This window comes from Odocoileus virginianus, chromosome 26 (genome assembly GCF_023699985.2).
Source record: "Odocoileus virginianus isolate 20LAN1187 ecotype Illinois chromosome 26, Ovbor_1.2, whole genome shotgun sequence".
NCBI classification, from domain to species: Eukaryota; Metazoa; Chordata; class Mammalia; order Artiodactyla; family Cervidae; genus Odocoileus; species Odocoileus virginianus.
In genome coordinates, this window is record NC_069699.1 from 10,150,427 (window position 1) to 10,175,613 (window position 25,187).

General features: G+C 44.8%; 1 protein-coding gene across 2 annotated transcripts in view; it reads right to left on the reverse strand.

Moving 5' to 3' along the window:
* Window positions 1–14,878: 14,878 nt before the first annotated feature.
* Window positions 14,879–25,187, reverse strand: part of SCN10A (sodium voltage-gated channel alpha subunit 10) — an 88,052-nt gene continuing 77,743 nt past the window's right edge. For both annotated transcript variants that reach the window (XM_020897948.2, XM_070455437.1), the window contains 3 exons: window positions 24,936–25,040; window positions 19,554–19,824; window positions 14,879–16,678 (listed from right to left, as the gene is read on the reverse strand). In XM_020897948.2, the coding sequence (XP_020753607.2) occupies window positions 15,417–16,678; window positions 19,554–19,824; window positions 24,936–25,040 (1,638 nt within the window). In that variant the 3' untranslated portion in view covers window positions 14,879–15,416. The remainder of the gene's footprint in view (window positions 16,679–19,553; window positions 19,825–24,935; window positions 25,041–25,187) is intronic.

The following is a 25,187-nucleotide window of genomic DNA, read 5'->3' on the forward strand; positions in this document are numbered from 1 at the left end:
TCAAGACAGTGCAGCACCGGTGAGGGGCTAAGCACAAAAATCCTTGGAATGGAAGACAGAACTCAGAAAAGACCCACACAAAATGTCCAACTGATTTTTGACAGAGGTGCAAAAGCAATTCAGTGGAGTAAGGATGAAAGTGAAGTGAAAGTTGCTCAGTCGTGTCTGACTCTTTGTGACCCCATGGACTATACAGTCCATGGAATTCTCCAGGCCAGAATGCTGGAGTGGGTAGTCTTTCCCTTCTCCAGGGGATCTTCCCAACCCAGGGATGGAACCCAGGTCTCCTGCATTGCAGGTGGATTCTTTACCAGCTGAGCCACCAGGGAAGCCCAAGACTTTTGAATAAATGGTGTAGGAGCAATTGGATATCTCTAGGCAAAAATATGAACCGAAATCCAAACCTCAAAGTTAACTCAAAATAGATCACATACTTAAATGTAAATGTAAAACTAAAAAACTTTTAGAAAAATATGTAGGTGAAAGATTTCAGGACTTAAACTTGACATTAAAAACATGATCCATAAAAGGAAAATTTGGCAAATTGCATCTCGCCAAAATTAAAAAAATTTTGCTCTGCAAAAGATCCTGTTAAGAGGAAGAAAAGACAAGATACATGAAGCTCACATACCTGACAAAGGACTCCTATCTAGAATATATACAAAATTCTCTAATCTCAACAGTAACACTAACCCAAAGAATAAAATTGAAAAATGGACCAAAGACATGAACAGATGTTTCACTGAAGAGGATTTACAGATGGCAAATAAGGACATGAAAAGATGTTCAATACCCTTAACCATTAGGTAATGGTCGATGAGGGTTTGCTTATGGAATTGTCCTTTTCTACTTTTCTCTTTATTTTAAAGTTAGGATAAAAATTAGCAAGAAAAAAAATTCTATCCAAACCAAATAAGTCAACAAACAAGTGTTAAGTGAGTGGAGAGAGTCTAGATCACTGTTCAGTCAAGTTTTGCTGTGAAGGAGATCAGAGAGATGGACAGGAGGAAGACATTAGGAGAAGGGAGAAGGAAGTGTGTGTGTTTTAAGGTGGGGATAAAGAACATATTTGAAGGCTGATGGGAATGAAGATATTGATGATGAAGGAGGGTGGATGAAGATGTACATGGTCCAGAGCACAGACTGACTTTTGATTTCAGCAGAAAATTTTTTTCCATTTTAGGAGGAGGGAATACAGAGAATATGCTCATTGAAGCAGGTGAATTGGTCTATTTGCTGGTAGGAAGTTGTCTGATAACTTTATTCTTTCAATGAAGTGTAAAAGGATGTTAAATTGTTAAGTGTTGATTGAGACACCAAAATATAATACATCTGACATGTTAAAGTAAGGTGCTAGACCAAGATGCAAATTTTTGAAGAAATACTTACATGACTCTTAAAACTCCACCTATACTGAGGGATGAAGGAGTAAGGCTGTCAGGATGATGATGGAAGAATTTTTCGAGGGCCAGGTGAGAAAAGGCCACCTGAGTCCTGGGTGAGAATCTTCCAGGATTCCTTGGGGCTAGAGGAATCCTGAAATCATGGATCACCTATATATACCATGAGACATGTTTTTTTTTTTTTTTTTCTGGAAGCCCTGCAACTACCCTAAAAATTGAATGTATTGTTGAACAGACCTATGCCAACACTTCAGAGACAGAGGAGGCAAGATAGCAGAGTAGAAGGATTTGAGCTTACCGTCTCTCTTAAAAATACCAAGATCACAACTAACTGCTGAACTACTATTGACAAAAAAGACTTGAACCTACCAAAGAAGATATCATACATCTGAAGACCAAGAAGAAGCCACAATGAGATGGTAGGATGGGAGCTTTGGGTATATAATCAAATTCCATATCCACTGTCTCCCACAAACTGGTAAGTAATTCTGTCACAGAGTTTCTCCCACAGGAGTGAGAGCTCTGAACCCCACGTCAGGCTCCCCAGCCTGGGGGTCTAGCATAGGGATGAGGAGCCCCCAGAGCATCTGGCTTTGAAGGCCAGCGGGGCTTGAGTGCAGGAGCTGGGAGAAACAGTGACTCCACTGCGGGAGGGCGCACATGAGATGTCACAGGCGCTGGGACTCAGGGCAGGGCAGTGACTCTGTAGGAGCCTGGACCAGACCTACCTGCGTGTCTTGGTGGGTCTCCTGGGAAGGTGGGGGGCGGCTGTAGCTCTCACTGGGGGCAAGGACACTGATGGTGGAAGCCTCAGCGAATAGTCTTCTTCACAAGCTCTCCCGAAGGCTGCCATTTTGGTGCCAAGACTTGATCCCACCCAATAGCCTGCAGAATCCAGTATTGGGACCTCTCTGGCCAAACAGTCAACAGGGTGGAATGCAGGCCCACCCACCAGCAGACAGTCTGCCCACAGCCACCTCTAAACACATACACCCCTTGACAGGGCCTTGCCCATCAGAAAGACAAACCCAGCCCTACCTTCCAGTGGACAGGCAACCGGCCCTCCCACCAGGAAGCCTGCACAAGCCCCTGGACCAACCCCACCCACCTGAGGGCAGACACCAGAAGTAAGAGGAGCTATAGTCCTGCAGCCTGCAGAATGGAGACCACAAACACAGAAAGTTAGATACCATAAGATATATATTTCAGAGGAAGGAACAACGCAAAACTTCAGAAGAAAGCTAAGTGACGTGGAGACAGGCAATCTGCCTGAAGGTGGAAGGATTTTTAAGGATGATTCTTTGATGGGAGGGGCAAGAGTGGGCTGAGACAGTGTACAGAGACCCATCCCCATATCCACCGGCGAGGTACTGTGGGTGGGGTGCCTGCCTTTATATCTGAACCCTGTGAGGAGGATTTTAAGAGGTCAACTGTGGGATCCTTGCAAATGGGAGATGTAGTGGTTGGTGTTTGCTCCTACCTGGGACATTAATCAGCTAAAAGTGGGCTGTCCTAGCTGTTGGCAGAGAAGCTGAAGGAGGGGTGGCTTTGTTGTGATGGAGATGCCCTCCCAGAATTTGGCAGAGTATGTGTCAGACCTGTGACTGTCCCCAGGCATCAGTTGTGGGGTATGAGAGAGAGAAGAAAAGAGAGTGAGTCTATGGATCTATCAGGGCCCCTCAGCAGACAGCACCTGGAGGTGGACCGCCTCAGGGCTTCTCAGGGCTACAGAAGGAAGTGAGGAGGAGGATGAGCTGGAGGAGAGGTTATTACTCCAAACAAAGGACCTGCAGGTGAGAGGTCTCCAGGAATCAGAGCTTTTAGATGAAGTCACAAAAACTCCCAGAGGGTCATCTTTAAATGTTGGCCTGGCTCAGGAAGCGGGAGATTTTCCAGTGCCCTTCTCTCTCCAACCCCCAAACCCTGTTGGAATCAGAAATATCACCTAGGAGAGCAGGAGCAGACAAGTGAGGGAGAAAGCAATCAACACAGCCAACACCCCTTCCCAGGAAGCCAGCAGCCTGCTGCAGCCCGCCTTAGCTAAGGAGGAGGAAGAGCCAGAACCTTGAATGAGTTGAAAACTTTGGCTATTACACAGGACTGACATGCTAAATATCACATCAACTGTGTTTGGGGCTTAAAGTGACCAACAGACTTCTTATTACATAAGAGTAGTTAGAAAAGTTCTGGGATAATCCAAGATTTCATTCAGAAGTGTTACAACTTGTATCCCCAAGAGGAAATGCAGATAGCCAATAGGTGCATGGAAAGATGTTCAACATTGCTAACAGCAAGGAAATGCAAATCAAAACCACAATGAGATACTGTCACAGTCCTGTCAGAATGGCTGTCATCAAAAAAACACAAATAAAAAATGTTGGCTTGGATGTTAAGAAAATGGGACTCTTGTACACTGTTGCTGGCATTGTAAATTGATGCAGCCACTGTGGAAAACAGTATGGAGGTTTCTCAAAAAACTAAAAGTAGAACTACTATATGACCCAGCAATGCCACTTCTGGGTATGTATGTGAAAGAGAAAACACACATATTCAAAACCATACATGTACTCAATGTTCATAGAAACATTATTGACAAATGCCAAGATATGGGAACAACCCAAGTCTCTATCAATAGGTGAATAGATAAAGAAGATGTGTGTGTGCACACGTGCATGTGAGCATACACACACATTGGACTACTACTCAGCCATAAGAAAAGGAATGAAATTTTCTCATTTGGAGCAACATGGAAGGTTATTATGCTGTGTGAAAGAAGTCAGACAAAGACAAATACTGTGTAATATCACTTATCTATGGAATCGAAAAATTACAACAAATTAGTGAATCTAACAAAAAAGAAGCAGACGCACCAGATATAGAGAACAAACTAGTGGTTACCAGTGGAGAAAGGGAAGGAAAGAAGGGAAATATTAGGGAGGGGGATTAAGAGGTACAAACTATTATGTATAAAATAATGTATAAGGATATATTGTACAACACAGGGGATACAGCCAATATCTTATAGTAAATATAAATGAAGTATAAACCCTTACACTTTTTGAATCACTATATTTTATACCTGTAACATATAATATTAATATTGAGCATCAACTAAACTTCAATAAAAAATAAAAATTTAAGAAATGGTGAATGGCAAAAATGAAACTGTGTCACTGAATAGAGAAGTAGGAGTTGGGAGCATAGACTGAGAATGAATGATGGGAAGAAGTCAGGGGTTAGAAGGATTGGAGGTTTGAGAAGAGACACAGAAGTGTCATTTTGGTGGGTAGGAAAATGAACTTTCCAGGGAAATGCAGGACAGGATCATTGGACCATATTTAGAGCCCATCTAAGGTCTGTGATTATGAAACTGAAATAAGACCAGCAACTGTCTGGAGTAGGAGCAAAGAGGGTAGAGATTTGGGTTTAATTGGAGTAGTTTAAGGTTTTACTGGACATGTAGGATTCAGGTGGAATGTGGCAAAAGATTTGAAAGTGTTTCGAAGCATGTGATTATCAAGCTAGACCATGACATCAGAGTGGGCAAGAGGAGAATGGGAGTGATGAAAAGGCAAAGGATGGAAGACCTACAGCCTTTGGAGAATTATATTTCAGTGGAGGTAATAAGGTAAGTGTACTGGTGAGGGGATAGTTGGCCAAAGTATAAGATTGGTGTTGTTGATAGTGATGACAAGGTTCAGGGTAGACCACTGTCTCAGTAGCGAATGCAAGGTGAGGGATATGATCACTGGATCTGAGAAACCCGAGTATTGGACCAATCACTCTGGAACTGAGGACAGGAATAGGGTTGTGGACAGTGAGCCAGAGGTTGTGGCATGGCTGAGTGGCAGAGAATAACCTCCGGCTGATGATATTGCTGATGATACTCCAGAGTTCAGTGGATGAATTAGAAGCAGTGGTCATGGGACGAACCCAGATGAGGCCAGAAAGGTGTCAGGTGCAAAATTTAACTCTTGGCTTTATGAAAGTGCAAGATCAGCACTTGAAAATGAGTCATTTCCTGAAATTTTCTGCCCAGGACACCTTGCTTTCCTCACTCTAGTCCCCGCCCTGGTAGACGGTACTAGAAGAGAAGGGACCATCCCTGCAGGAGAGGAGGAGGTAAGCTTCCTCCTCTGTACTGATCTGGAAAATATAAAAATTACTGTGTGGAGTCTCCTTGAATGGGGCCTCTGCTTCAGAGCAGTCCATGATAACCGTGGGGACTTGGGAAGGAGGTGTTGCTAGATCTAACCAGAAAACATCACTTATGGTCCAAGATAGCTCAGGATTCTTAGACAATATATTCGGAACGTGTGCTCTAGTGACCTTCAACTGTAGCACCTTCATGATCTATGGCAATGTTCATGCAGAAGCTAGCTCTTCCTGTGCTGCTCCCATCCATGACTAGAGTTAGGGAAGCGGGAACAAGAGCTGGGTCATTCTTGCCCAACAGAGTCCTCCACTGGGCAGTCTTTTTCCTGGGAGTCTCCACCCACTTGGCTGTGACTTTCTCAGAGCTGCAGTATGGTCTGAGATTCTTCCTGTCTCATTTTCCTTCCTTCCCTCTCTCCTTTCACAGTAGGAGATCTGCATCACAGCCTAAGGCTCTCTCTGCTGACTCCTGCTCCTTCCCTTTTATTCATCATAAAGATTCTCCTGATAAATCCCTTGCACATCTAGTTCTGACTGGACATCAGCTCTTGGGGGACCAGGGTGGGCACAATAGTCATCTCCCCACCGTGGCAGGGTGTTGTGGGTAAAGTTTGTCTTAGTCTGTAGGTTCTCTTTTGGAGAGATCCTGGGAGGGATTTTGAGAACTAGTGGCTGCAGGTAGTGTTGTAACTGGCAGGATAAACATATCTAGAAGTGCTCACTATTATCTTCAAAGAGATCTCTATCCAGAGAGATTTAGACCAATGTAAAACATGGTGCGGGCTCAGTCCAAAGAAGTCACCCAGTCCATGGGGCACCATGGGTGACTTAGGTGAGCACAGTCCACATACATGATGCCACTGGGATGGAGCCACCAGTTTGACCCTTTGTTTGCCAGTGTTCTGGAGACAGCTTTGGCTGCTCGTTGATTCTTTCTGGGGCAGACGACAAGGGGAAGCCAGAAGCTTCTCCCACAGTCCTCTGCTGCTCTGAGTGGCGCCAGCCAAGTCCCTTGTTAACTGACGTCACTTAGTATAATGCTGTGTGCCAGAAAAAGGCACCCCAACTACTTCTGGGTAAAGCCCCAGCTTGGAGAGTCTTCTTGCAAATAGTGGAGTGCCAAAGCAGTCCAATACAATAAACTGATGGAAAAGGGGGCCATAAGAGGTTGTGGACTTGTCAAGGATCTTTGTCCGTTTATAAGATGTGGTGCGAAACTGAAACTCAAGCTTGTAATTAAGCTTTTATTCATCATAGAACAATTTTGAAGCAGAGGCAAGGATCTACTTGGTCTTAGGGCAGTTATCACCAAAATCAAATCTTCAATAGTGCTTGAGAGCACTATTCAATAGGGGATGGGAGCTTTAACTGTCTCCCATCGGTCAGAAGCAGCTGGGTGATGGGTAGAGAGCTACGAGAGGAGATGACAATCTCACTTCTGGGTGGGACCCTCTGCACACCTCATATAACCTTGGGGAAGTGATTCCTTTCCTGCAGACCTTATATATTCCAGCAGCAATATATAAAAAGCCTGCAGATGGGATGATGGACATGCGGACAGCATGAGAAAACAGCTTCCTAACTCTGAGCAGGGGGCTATCTGGGAGTTTGTCTTAATTTGTATTCCCCCAAATCAGGAACCGAGACAAGGATTTGGGGGTGTGTGTTAGTCACTCAGTCGTGTCTGACTCTGCAACTCCGTGGATTGTGGCCCGCCATGCTCCTCCTTCCATGGGATTCTCTAGGCAAGAATACTGGAGTGCATTGCTTAGGAGGCAGGTTTATTTCCGAGGTAATTCCAGCAGGCAAAGGTAAAGAAGCAGAGAGAAAATTAGCTAAGGAAGGGAGAAACTCCCCTCAAAACTGGTTAGTGCTGTGGGCAACTGGGCAGGGCAGGGTCAGGGTGAGACCAGAGAGTCACCTAAGTAGAAAGGTAAGGAGGCCCTTACTTTCAGGATTGTGAAAGACTGGCCCTATATGAGGACTCAGACTTTCTATCAGTTCTCTGAGAAACTTGATTCAGAATTGTTCCTCCACAGCTTGGGAGGCTAGGATATTAATTTATCGTCCAAATCCTGCATTCTTGCATTGATTGAGGATTGTCCTCGAGGTTGCCAACATCTCCCCTTCCCTCTGCACTTCTGGGCTGCCATGTCTGTGTGGGGAAAAGTGGCTTTGGAGAAGGCCCTGAAGACAAAAAGCTGCAGAATTCTATTCAAAGTCAGATGAGGCAAGGGATGTGGTGTGGGACACAAATAGGACCTGCTACAGAGGCAACAGTTAGAACCAGACATGGGACAGTGAACTAGTTCCAAATTGGGAAAGGAGTACATCAAGGCTACATATTGTCACCTTGCTTTTTTAACTTATATGCAGAGTACATAATGAGAAATGTTGCCTGGATGAAGCACAAGCTGGAATCAAGATTGCTGGGGGAAATATCAATAACCTTAGATATACAGATGACACCACCCTTATGGCAGAAAGCAAAGAGGAACTAAACAGCCTCTTGATGAAGGTGAAAGAGGAGAGTGAAAAAGCTGGCTTAAAACTCAACATTCAAAAAACGAAGATCGGCATCCAGTCCTATCACTTCCTGGCAAATAGATGGGGAAACAATGGAAACAGTGACAGACTTTAATTTCCTGAGCTCCAAAATCATTGCAGATGGTGACTGCTACCACGAAATAAAAGATGCTTGCTCCTTGGAAGAAAAGCTATGACAAACCTAGACAGCGTATTAAAAAGCAGAGATGTTACTTTGCCAACAAAGGTCCGTCTAGTCAAAGTTATGGTTTTTCCAGGAGTCATGTATGGATGTGAGAGCTGGACCATAAAGAAGGCTGAGTGCCAGAGAATTGATGCTTTAGAACTGTGGTGTTGGAGAAGACTCTTGAGAGTCCCTTGGACTGCAGAGAGATCAAATCAATCAATCTTATAGGAAATCAATCCTGAATATTCACTGGAAGGACTGATGTTGAAGCTGAAGCTCCAATACTTTGGCCACCTAATGCGAAGAACTGACTCACTGGAAAAGATCCTGATACTGGGAAAGATTGAGGGCAGGAGGAGAAAAGGATGACAGAGGATGAGATGGTTGGATGGCATTACTGACTCAATGGATATGAGTTTGAGCAAGCTCCAGGAATTGGTGATGGACAGGGAAGCCTGGCATGCTGCAGTCCATGGAGTTGCAGAATCAGATGCGACTGAGCAACTGAACAACAATCACAGTGGAGTCAAAACAGTAGGATCGAAGTGTGGCCTCCCAGAGTGGCCTTTGGAGGAGCTACCTTCTATTCTGACCCTCAAAGTGCTGGTTGTGTCCAGAGAGGACCCTACATGTGGTGAGATGTTCCTTTGCACATGAAGCACAGTGTTTCTCACCCAACACCAACACCCCAAATACTCAGTGGGGGTGGGGTACGGCACTGAACTATGTGAGGAGACCCTGGGATATAGTGTGGCAGAATGGGTTCTCTCATTTTCTCCCCCTTTTTCTTTCTGCTTCTTTCAGTGGGCAGAGAGGGCATTTTTATCTCTGTTAAGCTTCCTTGGTGAGGAATCTTTATTCCCACTGTAGAGACAAAGAAGGTTGTTCAGAGAAGTTATGATATGTGAGCAGGAGAAGGTCTGGAATCAAAGTGGGACCTTCTGGCCTCATCCAGAACTTGGTCTGGAGCACCAAATTACTTAGCTGATGAGTTGAGTATTTCTATGTGGATCATTTGCAGACATCTTCAGCTTCCAAATGGTTCTGGGGCTCCCTGTTCTAACTACAAGAAGCATCATTATTCAACAGGCACACACACACATGCCTTTAGGTTACTTTGTAATATGATTAAGTCTGTAAGCAAGAGCAGCTGCATTTCTAATAATCAATTAACTCAGTTCTGCTCAGGGAAAAATAAAGTAATGAGTCCTCTTCATGCATACCCCTTTAGAATTTGTTCTTTGCACAATGAATCATATTGACCAAGCTTTGCTGTGGTTGTTGGTTCTACTGTCAGAACTGGTGTTTTAAAGGGCCAACAGTAGCCATGAACTTTCCTTGGTATAGATTCAATGCCCACAGGCAAATCTAGCTTTTCTCTGCCTGAACTCACTTGGATGATAAGTCATCTGGGGCTTCTCAGGGGAAGACACTTGAAACATATTTCCACTTCAGGCAATATATGAGTGATTTTCCAGAGACAGAGTAACATTGCTGATATTTGGGTCCTAGGGAGCATTTATCTGGAGGAAAAGGACTGGGAACTGTCACCAGAGATGCAGATAGAAGCTGGCACCCTTGTCCATGGTGTGGAGGGGCAGAGGGTGGGATGAAGGGGGACATTCTTTTTGAGTAGATTTGGTGACCAGTGGTCAATGTACACGAGACACTCAAAAATCCATACTTTAGGTTCCCATTTGGCACAATCCTTAATCTCTGCCTCCAAATTCAAAATCTCTGTAACCTGTCACTGTTGCCAGAGAGATCTTTAGAAAACATTAATTTAACTCACAGGTTGAATACTCCTCAGGCATTTTTGTCTGCCTAGCCTTCTTCTTCTATGCTGGAGCTATCAATCAAAATGCCCCTCCCTTTTCTTGCTGGAGGTAGGCCAATCAGATGCTCTCTCCTTGAAATCTGAATCCTAACTGGACACTAACCAAAAAAAAAAAAGAAAAGTAGATACTGATTGGTCCTGACCCCATGAAGAGATTGTCTATTGGTGCCTAATACCCAGAAAAACCTGCCCAGCCTTGGCTGCTGTCCTTGCTGTGTTCAGCTTTTTAGTTCCATTCTGAGCTTCCCTGAAGTCATCCAGTACATTTTATGCTGGAATGGGTTCCTGTTGCTTGTAACCAAATAACTCCTACCAACATAGAAATTGATAGATGGAGATGGGTGTTATTATTAATAGACCTTAAAGTGTGGCATTGGCTAAGATGAGCTAGGCTAGCACTGAGAATCTCCCACCCCCCTGGTCTGAATCTAGGAATTTCTGTCATGCTGTAATCTGTTATAACTGGAGACTCAGACCACCTACCTCATGCAGCAGGAGTTGAAGGACTTTGATAGAAATATCTGTAAAATTTGGAAAGGTGTGGGCTACTTCTTGCAGGTTTAGTAAAGGTACACACACAAAAAACAAACTGCCTCAACTGGCCAATATGAAAACAGAAAGGGAGGCCTTTTCTAATTATGGCCAGCAGCCCAAGCTCTTATAATCATGCCTTGGAGAGTGAAAAAAAAATCCAGCTTTCTGTCCCAAGCTAATATTGGTGGAGAAAAGGCAGGGAGAACGGGAAACAGTGGTGTACTGGAGCCAGCTCATACTGACTCAGGTCGACATCGTTTCCCAATTCTGCCTTCAGGGATGTCACGTCGGTAGCTTGACATGGGCCATGGTGGGAGTATTTACATCACATAAAACAGAATATGCTACAAATAAGGGATTTTTTTTACTTCTGAAGATCTAACTGTTTAATATTTACCAGCATACTGATGATTGGAAAATTAGAGACAGAGGTAAGAATGGAGCTGGGAGAAGCCTAACACTCTCCCCTCCTCCCACCTCCTTCAAAGGATCCTGTCCCCGTGCTCTTACCAGGTGAAGGAGATTATTACTTCAATCTAAAGAGCTGCCTATGGAATACAGACTGGGATAGGGGAAGGTAAGCTTCCTCTGTACCTCTCCACCCAAGCCAATTTTTTTGTTAACAATATCTCTGTATGGTGGCTGCCTGCAGTCAGGATGCACGCAATTCAGCTGAGGAGTGAAGAAGGGCAAGTCATCTATTGCTAAAAGGCAGTAATGTCCGGTCCCAATTTTAGATTGGAAGACCATAACCTGACAAGATCTAATGAGTTGGCAAAATGCAAGAGATAGAAATCATACTAGTGCTTTGAGGGAGTTGTATTGTCGCAGAAACTTCAGTCCAGGGAAATAATGGCCTGTGATTGCTCAAACCTTAAGACAGCATGCAGGGCTCACTGATAACCAACAGAAAGTACAATAAGCTGTCCATTCCTTGGAAGAAATTGCTTCCCAGTGCTCCTGTCTCGAGGGAGTAGGAGAGAGGATGAGGAAGGCTCCCAGAAGCAGGACCAAGAAATCACTCCCCTGTCAAGTCCAGCAGTACCTGCCCCCGGGTACACTGTGGGCTGGCACTTCTGGATCTGGTTTCTCTTTTCTTAATAGAGATTGTTATTGAAGTTAACACATTTATGCTATACTACTGTCTATGTGACGGCTTCCCAAGTGGTGCCAGGGGTAAAGAAGCTGCCTGCCAATGCAGCAGACATAAGAGACACAGGTTCGATCCCTGGGTGGGGAAAATTCCCTGAAGGAGGGCATGGCAACCCACTCCAGTGTTCTTGCCTGGAGAATCCCATGGACAGAGGAGCCCGGTGGGCTATGGTCAATGCTGCTGCTGCTAAGTCGCTTCAGTTGTGTCCGACTCTGTGCGACCCCATAGATGGCAGCCACCAGGCTCCCCCGTCCCTGGGATTCTCCAGGCAAGAGTACTAGAGTGGGTTGCTATTTCCTTCTCCAAGGCATGAAAGTGAAAAGTGAAAGTGAGGTTGCTCAGTTGTGTCCGACTCTTCACAACCCCATGGACTGCAGCCTACCAGGCTCCTCTGGCCATGGGATTCTCCAGGCAAGAGTGCTGGAGTGGGTTGCCACTGCCTTTTCCGCTATGGTCCATAGGGTGGCAAAAAGTTGGACACGAATGAAACAACTTAGCAAGCATACCTTGTCTGTGTGATGGCTAGCCTTTGGGGACTGGGCCAAGAGGAGCTAACTTTGGACTGTTTAAGAAGGACAACGACTAATAGTGTTAAGTTACTTTGGCATTGTTCTTGATGCTGGGGATACATCCATGAGCAAGCAGAGTCCATGCCCCCACAGGGCTTACATTCTAGTGGGGAAGACAGGCAATGAGCAAGTACATATATAACATCTCAGAGGGTGGTAAATGCTGGATGGGGCTGATAATTAGATGGGTTGGTAAGGGAGGAACTGAAGAAAGTGTGGGAGTGCGCAATGTGGATATAATGGCTGAAGGAAAAGCAAGTTCCAAGGGTCTTTGTCCTGAGGCAAGACTATGCCCAGTGTATTTAAGGAAAAGCAGACAGTGTGGCAGAAGCATAGAGAGTTGGGGTGAAGATGAGGTCAGAGAGGAATAAGGGTCAGATTACGTAAAACATGGTAATAATGTTTACTTGGAGAACATAGAAGCCACAGGTGGATTTTGAGCTCCGGTGGCTGTTTGAGACTAGACTTCTGGGGACAAGAGTAGAAATGGGGACCAGTTGGAAGGCTATTGAAATAATACTTGTGAGAGATGATGGTTCCTTGAATAAGTTGGTAATTGAAAGTTTCCTTTCTCTAGAATTTCCTTTTCTGTTACCTAAGATAGAACTTCTAATCCTTTTAAAAATCAGCTCAGATAATCCAAGTCCAAGATAGAAATGCCACAATTCAAAGCAGCAGATAGTAAATACTTATGTGAAAAGGGAGGAGAATCCAACCCAAGATATTAAAAAAATTTAACTTGTGAGCTGTATACACACAGAAAAGTGCATTAGATATATATGTTTAACTTGACACATGGTTATAGAGACAATACTTGTAAAGAGACCCAGCTAGGTGGGAAATTAGAACATTGCCAAAGATCTGGTCTCAAATGCCTCCTTCCCCCCATCAGTAACCTCTACCCCTACTTTCATGGACTAATTCCTGCTTTTCTTTATGCATCCCCAAACAGTATATTTAATTTTGCCTGATTTGAACCTCATAAAATCACATAGTATATATAGTCTGGTGTCTGGCTTCTTTCACTAAGTATTATGTCTTTAAGATTCATCTATAGACTTATACAGGGCTATATCTCATTCATTCTCATTACTGCATAAAATTACATTTAAAGAATACACCAAAATTTATTAATTTATTCTACTGCTGCTGGACATTAGGCTGTGTCTAATTTGGGTCTATTATGAACAATGATAACAAGGAATCTTGTTCATGTCTCCTAGAGCTTGTGTGCATAGATTTTCCGAGGTTTCATACCTACCTGTGGAAAACCCAAGTGATGAGTATGTGTACTTTAGTAAAGTACATAGTAAACTCTCAGTAAAGTTAAACTGTTTTCCAAAATACTTATGCCAATTCGCATACTCTAGCAGTGCATTAAGCTTCCTGTTGCTCTGTATCTTTGCTGACACTTGATATTTGTTACAGATTCTAAAAGTTTTACAGATTTGATAGATGCATATTGATATAGCACTATGGTTTTAATTTTCACTTCCCTGATTACTAATTAGGTTGTGTGCTCTTTTATTAATAATCATCTTACTAATCTGCTTCTGTGGGTGCTTGCAAACCCCAACAAGCATTTGGAAAGCCTCTTTGGTCTCTGATGGGTCAACTGTGATAGGGAAAGGAGAGTGAGGCCCCAGGAAATCTGTGTCTGTGAAGCAAATAAGCTGGACCAGTCTTTAGGTTTTGTAACTGAATACATGGGAAATTTTATGAAATGATCAAGCACATATCAATGAATTGACCTGATCCTTGTCTCATCATGGCAGAGAATGTCCCAAGAGTTAATAGAAGATCACAGCTGTCATTAAGAGCCTTTATGTCCTATGTCATCACACAAACTTCTTACTCTCTTTCATCTCAAGACCTGCCATGTGCTCTTGACCTGAATATCATCCTCTGACAACCCTTACCCCATCCACTGCATAAGTCCAATGAATTGTTGGGGGATTAATTCCCATTATGCCTTGTGCTTAGAGCAGGGCCTGTCAAATAATAGGTACTTAATGTCATTTGTAGGATGAATTAAACAAAGCATTGGCCTTACCTTTTATCTCCCAGATCATCTTTCTCAAAATGTCTCTTTTCTTTCACTTATACTAATTATTGAGTCCTGGCTGGAGGGGAATGTGAAAACCTTCCTCCTTAAAGTCTGTGAGATGTCAAATAGGCTCTGGAATATATTCAAAAACTGCCTTTTGGCTAGACAGTAGAAAGGTCTGGCCACTGCTGCCTCAGAAGAGAGTGTTTTCTTCATCTCAATTGGGACAGGGCATCATTGAGTTCTACAACTTGAAATGCAAGGACTACAGAGACTATCCATTTTGCCTCCTGCCACCATGGGGAATGAGGTTCAGAAGTGAAAGAGTTTGGCCCAGGTCAGCCAGGCGAGCAGTGGAAGAATTGGCTAGGATGAGAACAAGCTCCCAGACAGTGCTCCTTCCTGTCTGCCCAGCTTTAGCTGCAAATTGCAAGATATTGGGAAACTTGAAAGTGAATGAGACATGATTTATGACACATCAGTGTCACATAATTTTTTTAAAATGATGCTTTAAGTTATAACATTGATTTTGACATATCTTTAAAAATATTAATTTTAATGGATAGCTCAAAGGCCTTTCATGACATAGACCACAGGTATTATCTTAGGCCAGAGTAGTTGTCTGGCAGCTCTCAACATGCAGTCATGCAAAATCCTAAATAACACTGCCAATCTCTATGTGCTGTTTCACAGAAGACAACCTTGGCCCTTTAGCAACATCCTTGCCATATATCTTTGAAAGTTCTGGTCCTGAGATGTTTGTCTTGGTAAAGATAAGCTCTAGTCACCATCAAAATAAAAGGACCAGGGACATTTTCTGGAAAGTAAGGGAACCCATCATCTGATACTGAAATTGAAAAAGGAAGTCACTGTGGAGAGGCCCTTGGCTTCTGACTCCTGTTGCTGTGTGACGGTTTCTCCAAAGGTGGGTACCAATTGCATTCCCTGCCCAGCTGTGACACTGTGACTAGTGGCATGCTTTAGTGAGTCGGTGTTGGTAAGTTATCACAGAGCAGTGGACACATCCGAACTGGACATGCCCATACTGGAGGGTCCACATGAGGGCCCAGTGGCTTCTTTACTGACAGCCTCCCCTTCATTTTGCATTGAGCTAGATGTGCTCAAGTTGACTTGATCACTAAGGCCTCTAGTGACACTGTCGTAGGATGGTGGGAAAGATGTGGTGGAAGCAGTTTCAGATTTGTCTGGGAGCACACAGTTTTCATTTGCTATGAGCACAGCAAAGCCTTCATTGGAGAGTGATGCTGCCTCCTCCTCAGCCCTGGGTACCCCTGCAGGGCTGGCAATCGTCCTGGAGCGGTGCCGCATGTAGCTCCGATAGGCCTTTTGGATGACAGTGGCTGAAATGTCTTCTTGCTTCCATCGAAGGGTGGTTGCTATTGGTTCATAGGATGCTTTTGAAAGATTAGTTGCCATAAATTTCTCCTCCATATTTGCCTTCAGGGAATCCAACTCCCCGGATTCTCCCAGGACATTCTTGGTGAAAGCAAACAGGATGTCCAAACAGTGGATCTTATCTCCAGGGACCAAGGGCAGGTCCATCTGGATTAATACATTCCGATTGGGTTTTGGGATTCTCAGGGGGCCAGACAGGGTGTCTGCGAAGTCTGAGAGGGCAGAGAAGGTAATGAACTGAGTGGCCTCTGGGTCAAACTTCTCCCACGTCTCGTAGAACATGTCAAAGTCGTCCTCACTCAGGGGCTCCGTGCTCTCCTCCGTGGCCACGTTGAAGTTCTCCAGAATCACTGCGATGTACATGTTGACCACGATGAGGAAGGAGATGATGATGTAGGTGGTGAAGAAGAGGATGCCCACGATGGGATTCCCACAGTCCCCTCTGGTGCTGTTGTTGATGATCAGGTTGGGGTCGCAGTAGGGGGGCCCCGTGTTGAGGATGGGGCTGAGGAGCCCGTCCCAGCCCGCCGACGTGGTGATCTGGAAGAGGCACAGCATGCTGTTGGCGAAGGTCTGGAAGTTGAACATGTCATCGATGCCGGCCTCCCACTTGACGCTAGCAAAGCTGGCCATGCCAAAGATGGAGTAGATGAACATGACGAGGAAGAGCAGCAGCCCGATGTTGAAGAGGGCAGGCAGGGACATCATGAGGGCGAAGAGCAGTGTGCGGATGCCCTTGGCCCCGCGGATCAGCCTGAGGATGCGGCCGATGCGGGCCAGGCGGATGACGCGGAAAAGCGTCGGGGAGAATAAACTTCCAAGTGAGGTAACAATCGCAGAGAACACCAGGCCTTTAAAAGTGAGAGAAGATGGTCTGATTAGTACTTCCAACCATGAGCCCTGACAAAGTTGGCTGTGATCACACCCCCTCATCTCTGCCCCGTGTGGACTTTCATGTGAGCATCTACATTCAAGCACTCTGGGCCCTCTGAGTCTGGCACAGTGGTTGGCCTAAAGTAGGGGCACAGTAAGTGTCCATTCCATAAATCTGTCCCCAGTCTCACCCTTCTACCATGTTCTTATCTTTCCCTACATCCAGATACCTTGCTAGTCAACCTCCATGGTTCTGCTGTCTGTTCAGCTGGAGGTGACTGCATCTGTTCCACATGTTGACAGTCCTTTGTCTGTGACACAGACCTGGCTCTCCCCTGAACATTCAGCCTTCAGGTCATGCCTGTTCTTCCACCCTGGTCCTATGCTCTGTGAGAGCCGGGACCCTCTATGATTCATATCCTTATCTCCTACTGCGAAGATTGACTCAGTTCCTGGCACATGGTCCTATGGATAATTGTACAGAGCCTGGAATAAATTATAATGGGCCTGAGGAGTTGGGCAACTTGCTGACAGCTAAAGCAGAATGGCTTTGAATGGCCAGCTGTCTGCATAATGGCTTTTATTTGTTTCTTTCATTTCCAGCTGTGTTTAAACTCTGTGTTAGGGCCCAGTGATGAGTTTCTTTAGGGTCAGTTAGAGCACCTCAATCCAAATTATGAACTAGAGTTTGCATGTCTCCTTATGTGATATCTAACTCAAAGGTTTGTCTTGGGGACCTGAAGAGGCCGGTTAAGACCACCAAAGTTTAGGCAAGGCCTTTAGGTCATACAGGATTCTAAACCTCTCAGGAGAAATGGTGAGGGGGTATGGTAGAAGCTTGCTCTCCTTACCAGGGTTCCTTTAATCCATTTCTCCTACTTGTGTTTTTGTCATATGAATGTGGATAGTCATGTTAGTATGTTGGAAGGAAGAAGGAAATGGGAGGAGAACTGGGAAATAATTATAATTTTGTACTATGACATCTTTATGAAAGCCCCTCTCTCAAAGTCCAGTTTAACTGGGGCATTTTCCCATAGTGTGAGATACATCATGTGCTTTTATAATCTACTAAGATTCTGCCATCCAACTAGTCTACCTCTACAAGGGAGAATGAGTCTTCATACTTGTAACAATTAGATACTCCAAACATGTCTTATCGGTGGGAAGGAAGAAAGGCAGAGAGGACAGAAGCATGGCTGATGGGTTCTTGCACTTGTTTTCCAGCTGTCTTTTCTGCCAGTGATGGGTGTTGCTGTGTAGGTCAAAGGAACTAGTAGTTAAGGTGGCCCCAAGATAGAATGCTGCACTTTGTGTATCTTTTATTGCTATAGAACTGATATGAGAAGTCACATAAGCAAGCTCCCTTCTCTAATATAAAATAAAAAATGGCTTTCACAGTCTCTCACTTTGGAAGGAAAACAAACAAAGCAACCCTCCCAACCCCAGAAAACCCAGCAGTAATAGAAAAAGAAAACAAAACAAAAAACAAAAATAAATTTAAACTCCCCAAACAAATACAACCCAAGGATGTGGTTCAGCACCAGGATAGAGACTTATTAAGTGCTGCCAGGTTGTATTTAGAGGCTATTAGCTCTTGATGGTAAATCAATGGAAAATTAAATCTATAGCTATGCTCTGACATGAAAAGTAAGCAGGTCATGATATAACAGGTCAGGATATATTTATAATGTAAAGTAAAGCCAAGAATTGACTCATTGGAAAAGACCCTGATGCTGGAAGGGACTGGGGGCAGGAGGAGAAGGGGACGACAGAGGATGAGATGGCTGGATGGCATCACCAACTCAATGGACATGAGTTTGGGTAAACTCTGGGAGTTGGTGATGGACAGGGAGGCCTGGCGTGCTGCGATTCATGGGGTCGCAAAGAGTCGGACACGACTGAGTGACTGAACTGAACTGAATTGAACTGAAAGCTGCTGTGCTGGGGGCCTTTATAGGGCTGAACTTTGGCAAATCACATGAAGGCCAGGGACAGTCTCTTGGTTGTTGGTAGGAGGCTGTTAGTTTGTTAAAAAGAACATTAGCCTAGTCTAAATTCAGCTCCACCTTTCATAAACTATATGACCTTGTATAACTTCCTTAATTCTGAAGCTCCATATTAAATGTATAAAATGACTATAGTAAACTCCTTCCCAGGGCTGCTGTGGAGATCCATGGATCCCAGCCCAGTTCTCAGAACCCAGCAAGCACTCAATTATATGGTGGCTCCATTACCTACTTGAGCCTCTGACTCCATTCATTTTCTCTGAATGCCATTGACCCCCAAATGCTGGGCCTGTCATTTAACAACACCCAGACTAGGTCATAACAGCGTTGATCTCTTGGCATTGGTCCCTTGACTTTTCTGTCACTCATATTCCCTAAGTGGACAGTTATACAGAGAGTTAATTCCAGACCCTTGACTTAAGAATCTCCTTTGAACAATCTCCTTCTAGTCTTTCTGCACTCTTCTGGCAACCACCTCCTTTTCCAGAAAGTATTTTATGACTCACCTCACACCACACCACCCACTCTCTGCTTTGAAGGCCATAAAGATAAGACCCACTGGAAACTTCATCATCTTAGATTCCCTACTGCCCTCTGCCCGCCACGTTCTGACAATGGCGGCTGGAATACCCTTCAGGCATCATGGAGAAAGCCAGTGGAACCTCTCACTGGGAGGCCCAGGGGCATTTTAAATCTGCTGCTCTTGCAAAGCAGCAAATACTGGACTCCTCTAACATACAACATAGGTTTTTAGAAGTTTGTTAGTTGTCCCTTTGGTTTTGAAAGACCAGTCAAAACGACCTCAAGCAGAGGCTGGGTGACCCAACCACATGCAATGTTCACTTACTCCCAATGGAGAGGACCACTACGACAAAGTCAAACACATTCCAGCCGTTGGTGAAGTAGTAATGCCTCAAGGCAAACATCTTCATGACACACTCTCCCGTGAAGACGGCCACAAAGAACTGGTTGATTTTGTTCAGGACTTTTGTCTTTTCTTCACTCTGCTCATCAGTCTCCACCATCATGGTGATCATGTTGAGGCAGATGAGGACCATGATAACAATGTCAAAAGTCTGCCTGGTCACGATGTCAAAGACAAAACCCTGGTACTTGTTCTGAGAAAACAAGAGATGGGACATCAGGCCTTTGGGCAACATAAACCAGGGATCTGGAGAGGCCATGTTCTTTACAGAAGGGTTTTAAAAGTCTGTCTCTTTTGTTTCCCTCACACTCCACATCCTGACAGAAGCCAAGTCCTGATCTTCCAAAATCTCACTCGTAGTTGGTTCTAACTCAGTGCCTCAATTCAAGTCCTGGTTGCCACTCCTGGCACCATAAAATCACCAGACACTTTGTCCTTGTCTGTGTTCTTTCTTCCACTTACAGTGCCCTTTCAGTCCCTTCTCTTGGCCATCTAAATCCCCTTGAGTGATCTATCTCTCTTAATCCCCACTTCCCTCAGGGAATCTTCTTGAATCACACCATACCACATCGTTTCATCCCTTCTTTGGCCCCCACCCCCACCCCCAGCCTTTACAAGGAGATCAAACCAGTCAATCCTAAAGGAAATCAGTCCTGAATATTCATTGGAAGGACGGATGCTAAAGCTGAAACTCCAATACTTTGGCCACCTGATCCGAAGAACTGACTCATTAAAAAAGACCCTGATGTTGGGCAAGATTGAAGGCAGGAGGAGAAGGGGACGACAGAGGATGAGATGTTTGGATGGCATCACCAATTAAATGGACATGAGTTTGAGCAAGCTCCAGGAGTTGGTGATGGACAGTCCATGGGGTCGCAAAGAGTCAGACAAAACTGAGCAACTGAACTGAACTGAACAGTGTTTACAGTCAGTCTAGAGTTCTAGTGTTTCATGTATACCTCTCTTTTCTACTAGAAAATGAGCTCTTTGAGGATGGGGTCATGTCTTATTTAATTTTGTGTTCCTGCAGTGCCCTGCATAGAGCAAGAGTTCAAGAACTTCTTGAAAAATTATTGAGAGTCAAGTCAAGTAGTGCACATGCATACAAAGTCAAGTGCAGTGGTACAACTGATTCTTATAAATGCTCTTTTTATTCCTGGGTAGATGTCTAAGCAGGGCATGGAGTCAGGTCTTGGTTATTTGCTTTCTTAGAGGGAGGCAGAGTGGCCTGGATGACCAAGAGATCATTTTGGATAGAGGCTGTTTTTATGGCATTAAAAAAAAAATTTCCTGGTGTGGCCCTCTAGTCTTTCCTGCGCTGTTAACATCTTACTGCTCTGTGAGTTCTTGATTCCAACTTTACTCTCCTCACTTTACTCACCTTGTCTTGGACACTTCTGAGCTCTCTGGCACTCACCTGCCTTGATCTGCAAATTTCTCTTACTCACTGGCTGCTTATTCTCCCCACTCCACAGACCCCAGGGCTGGGGACAGAGGTGAAGTCCCTCTAATTCCTCACTGTCACTCCCAGACCTTTGCTCTTTCTGTGTCTCATAAAACCTCTCCTCCTCTGACACCTGCATCATCAAGTTAGCCCACCTTTGCCCCCTCTTCTTTGCTACCACTTACCTACATCCTGGTCCCTCTGCTTCATTACTGATGAGTGAGACTCTTGGCCACACTTGAGCACTCTTGGCCATTTGCTCTCAGTTCCTTAGCTAAATCTCTAATGATCGAGCTTCTCCTTAGAGAAAAATCTTGAACCTCATGTCTCTCTCCAGCTACCAGACTACTTCTCTCCCCACTTTCACGTTAAATTTCTTGAAAGAGTTATGTGTAGTCACCATTTCCCCCGCACTCCTCAGCCTCCTCCAATATAGCTTTTGTCCCCATCCTGTCGCTAAAATGTCTCTTGTTAAGATTTCATAACCTCCATAATGCATAATCCCAAAACACTTGTTTGACATCATTTAGCACATCCTCCACCTTGAAACACTCCTTACTTGGTTCCTAGCAGGCCTTACTTCCCCAATGTTTTTCTTGCCTTTCTGGCTGCTCTTTTTTGAGTCTTCTTTACTCAGCCTTGAGATGTTAGAGTTCTTCCAGGCTCAGTCTTAGGTACCCTTTGCTCTTCACCCCATTCTTTCTTCCCTAGCAATTTCTCCAGCCTGTGAATTAATGTGTGTGTGATTTTTGCTAATTGTTTTCCTGCGTCACTGGACTGCCATCTCTGTGAGGGCAGGAACATTTCACTGCTCTATCCCCAGTGTCTGCCTAGTACCTAGCATGCAATAGAGGATCACTAGATAGATAAATGAATGGATGACAGAATGGACAACTGAACTACACTTCAAATAGAATTATAAAGTCACTCCACTAGGTTGATTACACTTAATTCTGTACAAGAAGGACTTCCTGAATGCATAGTATGTGCAGGACTCTGCATGAGTGGCTGTGAAGGAGAAAGAAACCTGTCGTGAGTCTCACAAGGGAGCTCCCAGGAGCTGTGAAGCAGGCAGAGGGGAGAAGGGCTGTGATAGAGGCTGGTTCCTGCTTTCTGCTTCACAGTGGGGATGGAATGCTACCCTGCAGTGTTTGAGCAAAGAATCAGACCCAAGTGGGCCTGGCTCCAGGCATTGCTGCTGGCTCATGTCTTTTCTGGGATGCTGAACCACTAGTAGTTTTTATTTCATCACTGAAAATGGTGGGGAAAAAAATACAGGCCCATTCATGACTTCTAATGAAACAGAGCAGGCAACATTATTAAGTTCTGGACATCATGCTTGTCTTAGATACTCAGCTGCTGGGGAACGGTGAAGCTTTCTAGCTGCTCTTGACTTAGTTTGTGGGCAGGGATCACTTCTTTGCAACCCTCGGTGCTCTCAGAGATGATGAAGTGGGTGACTGATGATATGATATTCTGGAGCCTATTATTTTCTTATAAAGTGGAGTATGTGAAACCTACTTTTAGTGATTTCTGTAGTAGGGAATGTTGTAGAATAAAATTTACCAGTCTTGTGGAAGGTTTTGTCTTTGCTATGATGAAGCATAAGATTTAGAACTTGGGCTTCACCTGAGGCAAGGAGTACTATGTACATGCATGTGTTGGAGGTCTGTATGTCATCCGAAGTTGGCCCTGCTATGAACTGGCACACGTGCACCTGTGGAGCAGAGTCCTACACCAATGCTCACCTTACTGACCAGCTCCACTTGTTGGGACCCCTCAGGGAAGAAGGTCGCCAGTCCTGTGTCAGTAATCTGATGAGGAGGAGACAGGACCTGGGAAGGTGAGTCTTAGATGGGAGCAGGCATTTCTCTTTGGGCTTGGACTTCTTTCTTGGCTCTGAACATTGTGGAGGGCAGATGATCAGCTTTGTCCCAGTGGGTGGTGGGTGCCAACATGTCACCTGCCATATGGATGCCAGCCAGGAGATAGGATGGGCCAAGGCTTGTGGGTCCTGGAGACCAGCCAGATACAACTGCTGCTCGGGTCCTGCTCTGCTAGTTTCCCTTTTGGCATCTCTAAGCCTCAAAGTCTTGTTTAAATGTTCCAACCCTGCCTCAGCTATGCTGAACAGAACAAAGGAAAGAATGTTGGCCATGCCTGGGCCAGAATATTAAGGAGAGAGTCACGTTCCTCCACTAGAGTTATTAGTGTTGATGGTTAATGATACACCCCCACCCCATCTAAAGGGATGACTAATGTCAGGAACTCAGCTGGGCTATGAGGTCTTACTTTTCTCACCCATGTGGAAGGCTTCCTCCAGTGCCCACCTTGGAGGACCTTGGGGTTGGTGCACACAATTAGGAAACATGATGATTTTGTTGTAGGTCTTCCTGCTCAACCACTAACTTCCACCCCTATTGCACTATCTGGAATTTCAACACTAGATTACTACCTTTGTATTGAGACAGCACCCTCTCCATGGTCGCTTTTGGAAATGAAACCCACTCTGTCCCAAGGAAATTGTCTTCCTTGAGAGGAGGAAGCTGTGATGGCATGTGGGATTGGTTGATGAGAGGGGAGAAGCTGAGATGTTATAGAGAGATGGAGCAAGTGTGTAGGGAGAGGTACCCCAAGCTGTCATGACTTTGCCAAGGGTTGCCTCTAGCAGAGAACACCTTGCTGTCTGTTCAAATGTGGATTCAAAACCAGTCCAGCCATCAGTATAGACTAGCAGGGACTCAGCTGCTTGCTTCTCAGTAGGTCTTAGGAGCCTTCTCCTGTAAGCCCTACTTGAGTATGATTGCCTGGGCTCAGTCTTTCATCTACATCTTCTAAGTTTGAACTTGCTCATTGGACATTGGAGGGATACTCACTGAACCTTAGGGACTCACTGCAGGCTAATTCAACCCCAGTTATCTTGATCTTACACTGGATTTGGAAGGAAACCTCTGCCCCTACAGAGATCTGAATGTCCTCTCACTCCCCACTGTAACACATCTTATCAGAATTGAGAGTAGTAATACATTTGTGATCACTGTTTCCAAGTAAAGTGTATGAAAGGTCACAGCACTTTTCCCCTCCTGTAAATGTTTTTAAGACTTTGTGCTCATTAAGTTTTTAGTAACTTATGCAAACCCCATGCCTTGATTTAAAAATCCTAATGCCTTGACCAACAGAATGTGTATTTCCCTGATTCATTTAGGAAAAGACCTGTACCTTTGCTGAAGTCCTTAGGCTTTGCCCTTGTGTGGGGAAGGGTCAATGGGCTTGAGTCATGGATCTTAGTGAACAAAGGAATCAAAGGGGAGTATGGTGCTAAGCTTTGGTCAGTCTTTAAACACTAAAGTGGGATAATTTTTGGTTCCTATTGTGTCACCTGACCATGACCTTGACTAGGCCCAGGATCCCAGGAGGGCTGGGTTTTGCCATTTCCTCTCTGTCTACCTGTAAGCATAGGGTGGAATGTGATGGTGAGCCTAGAGATATATTGCAACCTACATCATGACTCATAATCACAAACGTTTCATCTCAGGTCTCGAACCATCCTTAATATCATTTAGCATAATCTGTTTCTGATCTGGTGCTGGAAACCTAGGCCTGTTGGGCAAGTCACTACTTCCATTCACAGGTCTATTTGGAACATCTACAGGAGTATGTTCACTCCAGAAGACCAGAGTTGCTTCCTGCAGACTTTTTTTTCTGGGGCTTGGAAACTCTCATTAGTTCATCCCCAAACTCAACTAGATGTCCTCCTCCACAGAGAATTCTGGTCAGACCCCTACCAGCACAGGCATGGGCTGTCCCGTTGCAGTTTGAGACATGCTCTGCTAAAGGAGGGAGGGGGAACTGGGGCTCACCAGGGGCCGTGGGATGGGCTTCTGGGGCTTCTTGGAGCCCAGCTTCTTCATGGCATTGTAGTACTTCTTCTGCTCCTCTGTCATGAAGATGTCCTGGCCTCCTAAGTGCAAAGAGACAGGATAATACACACCACTGTTACTGCCCCCAGTGGCAGCCTTCAGTCCTTTCTGGGCCCAGACTCCAGACAGGGATGAAGACTGACATCGGGGGCCAAGGTCAGTGTTGGTGCTAAAGGCCAAGATTGGGCTCCT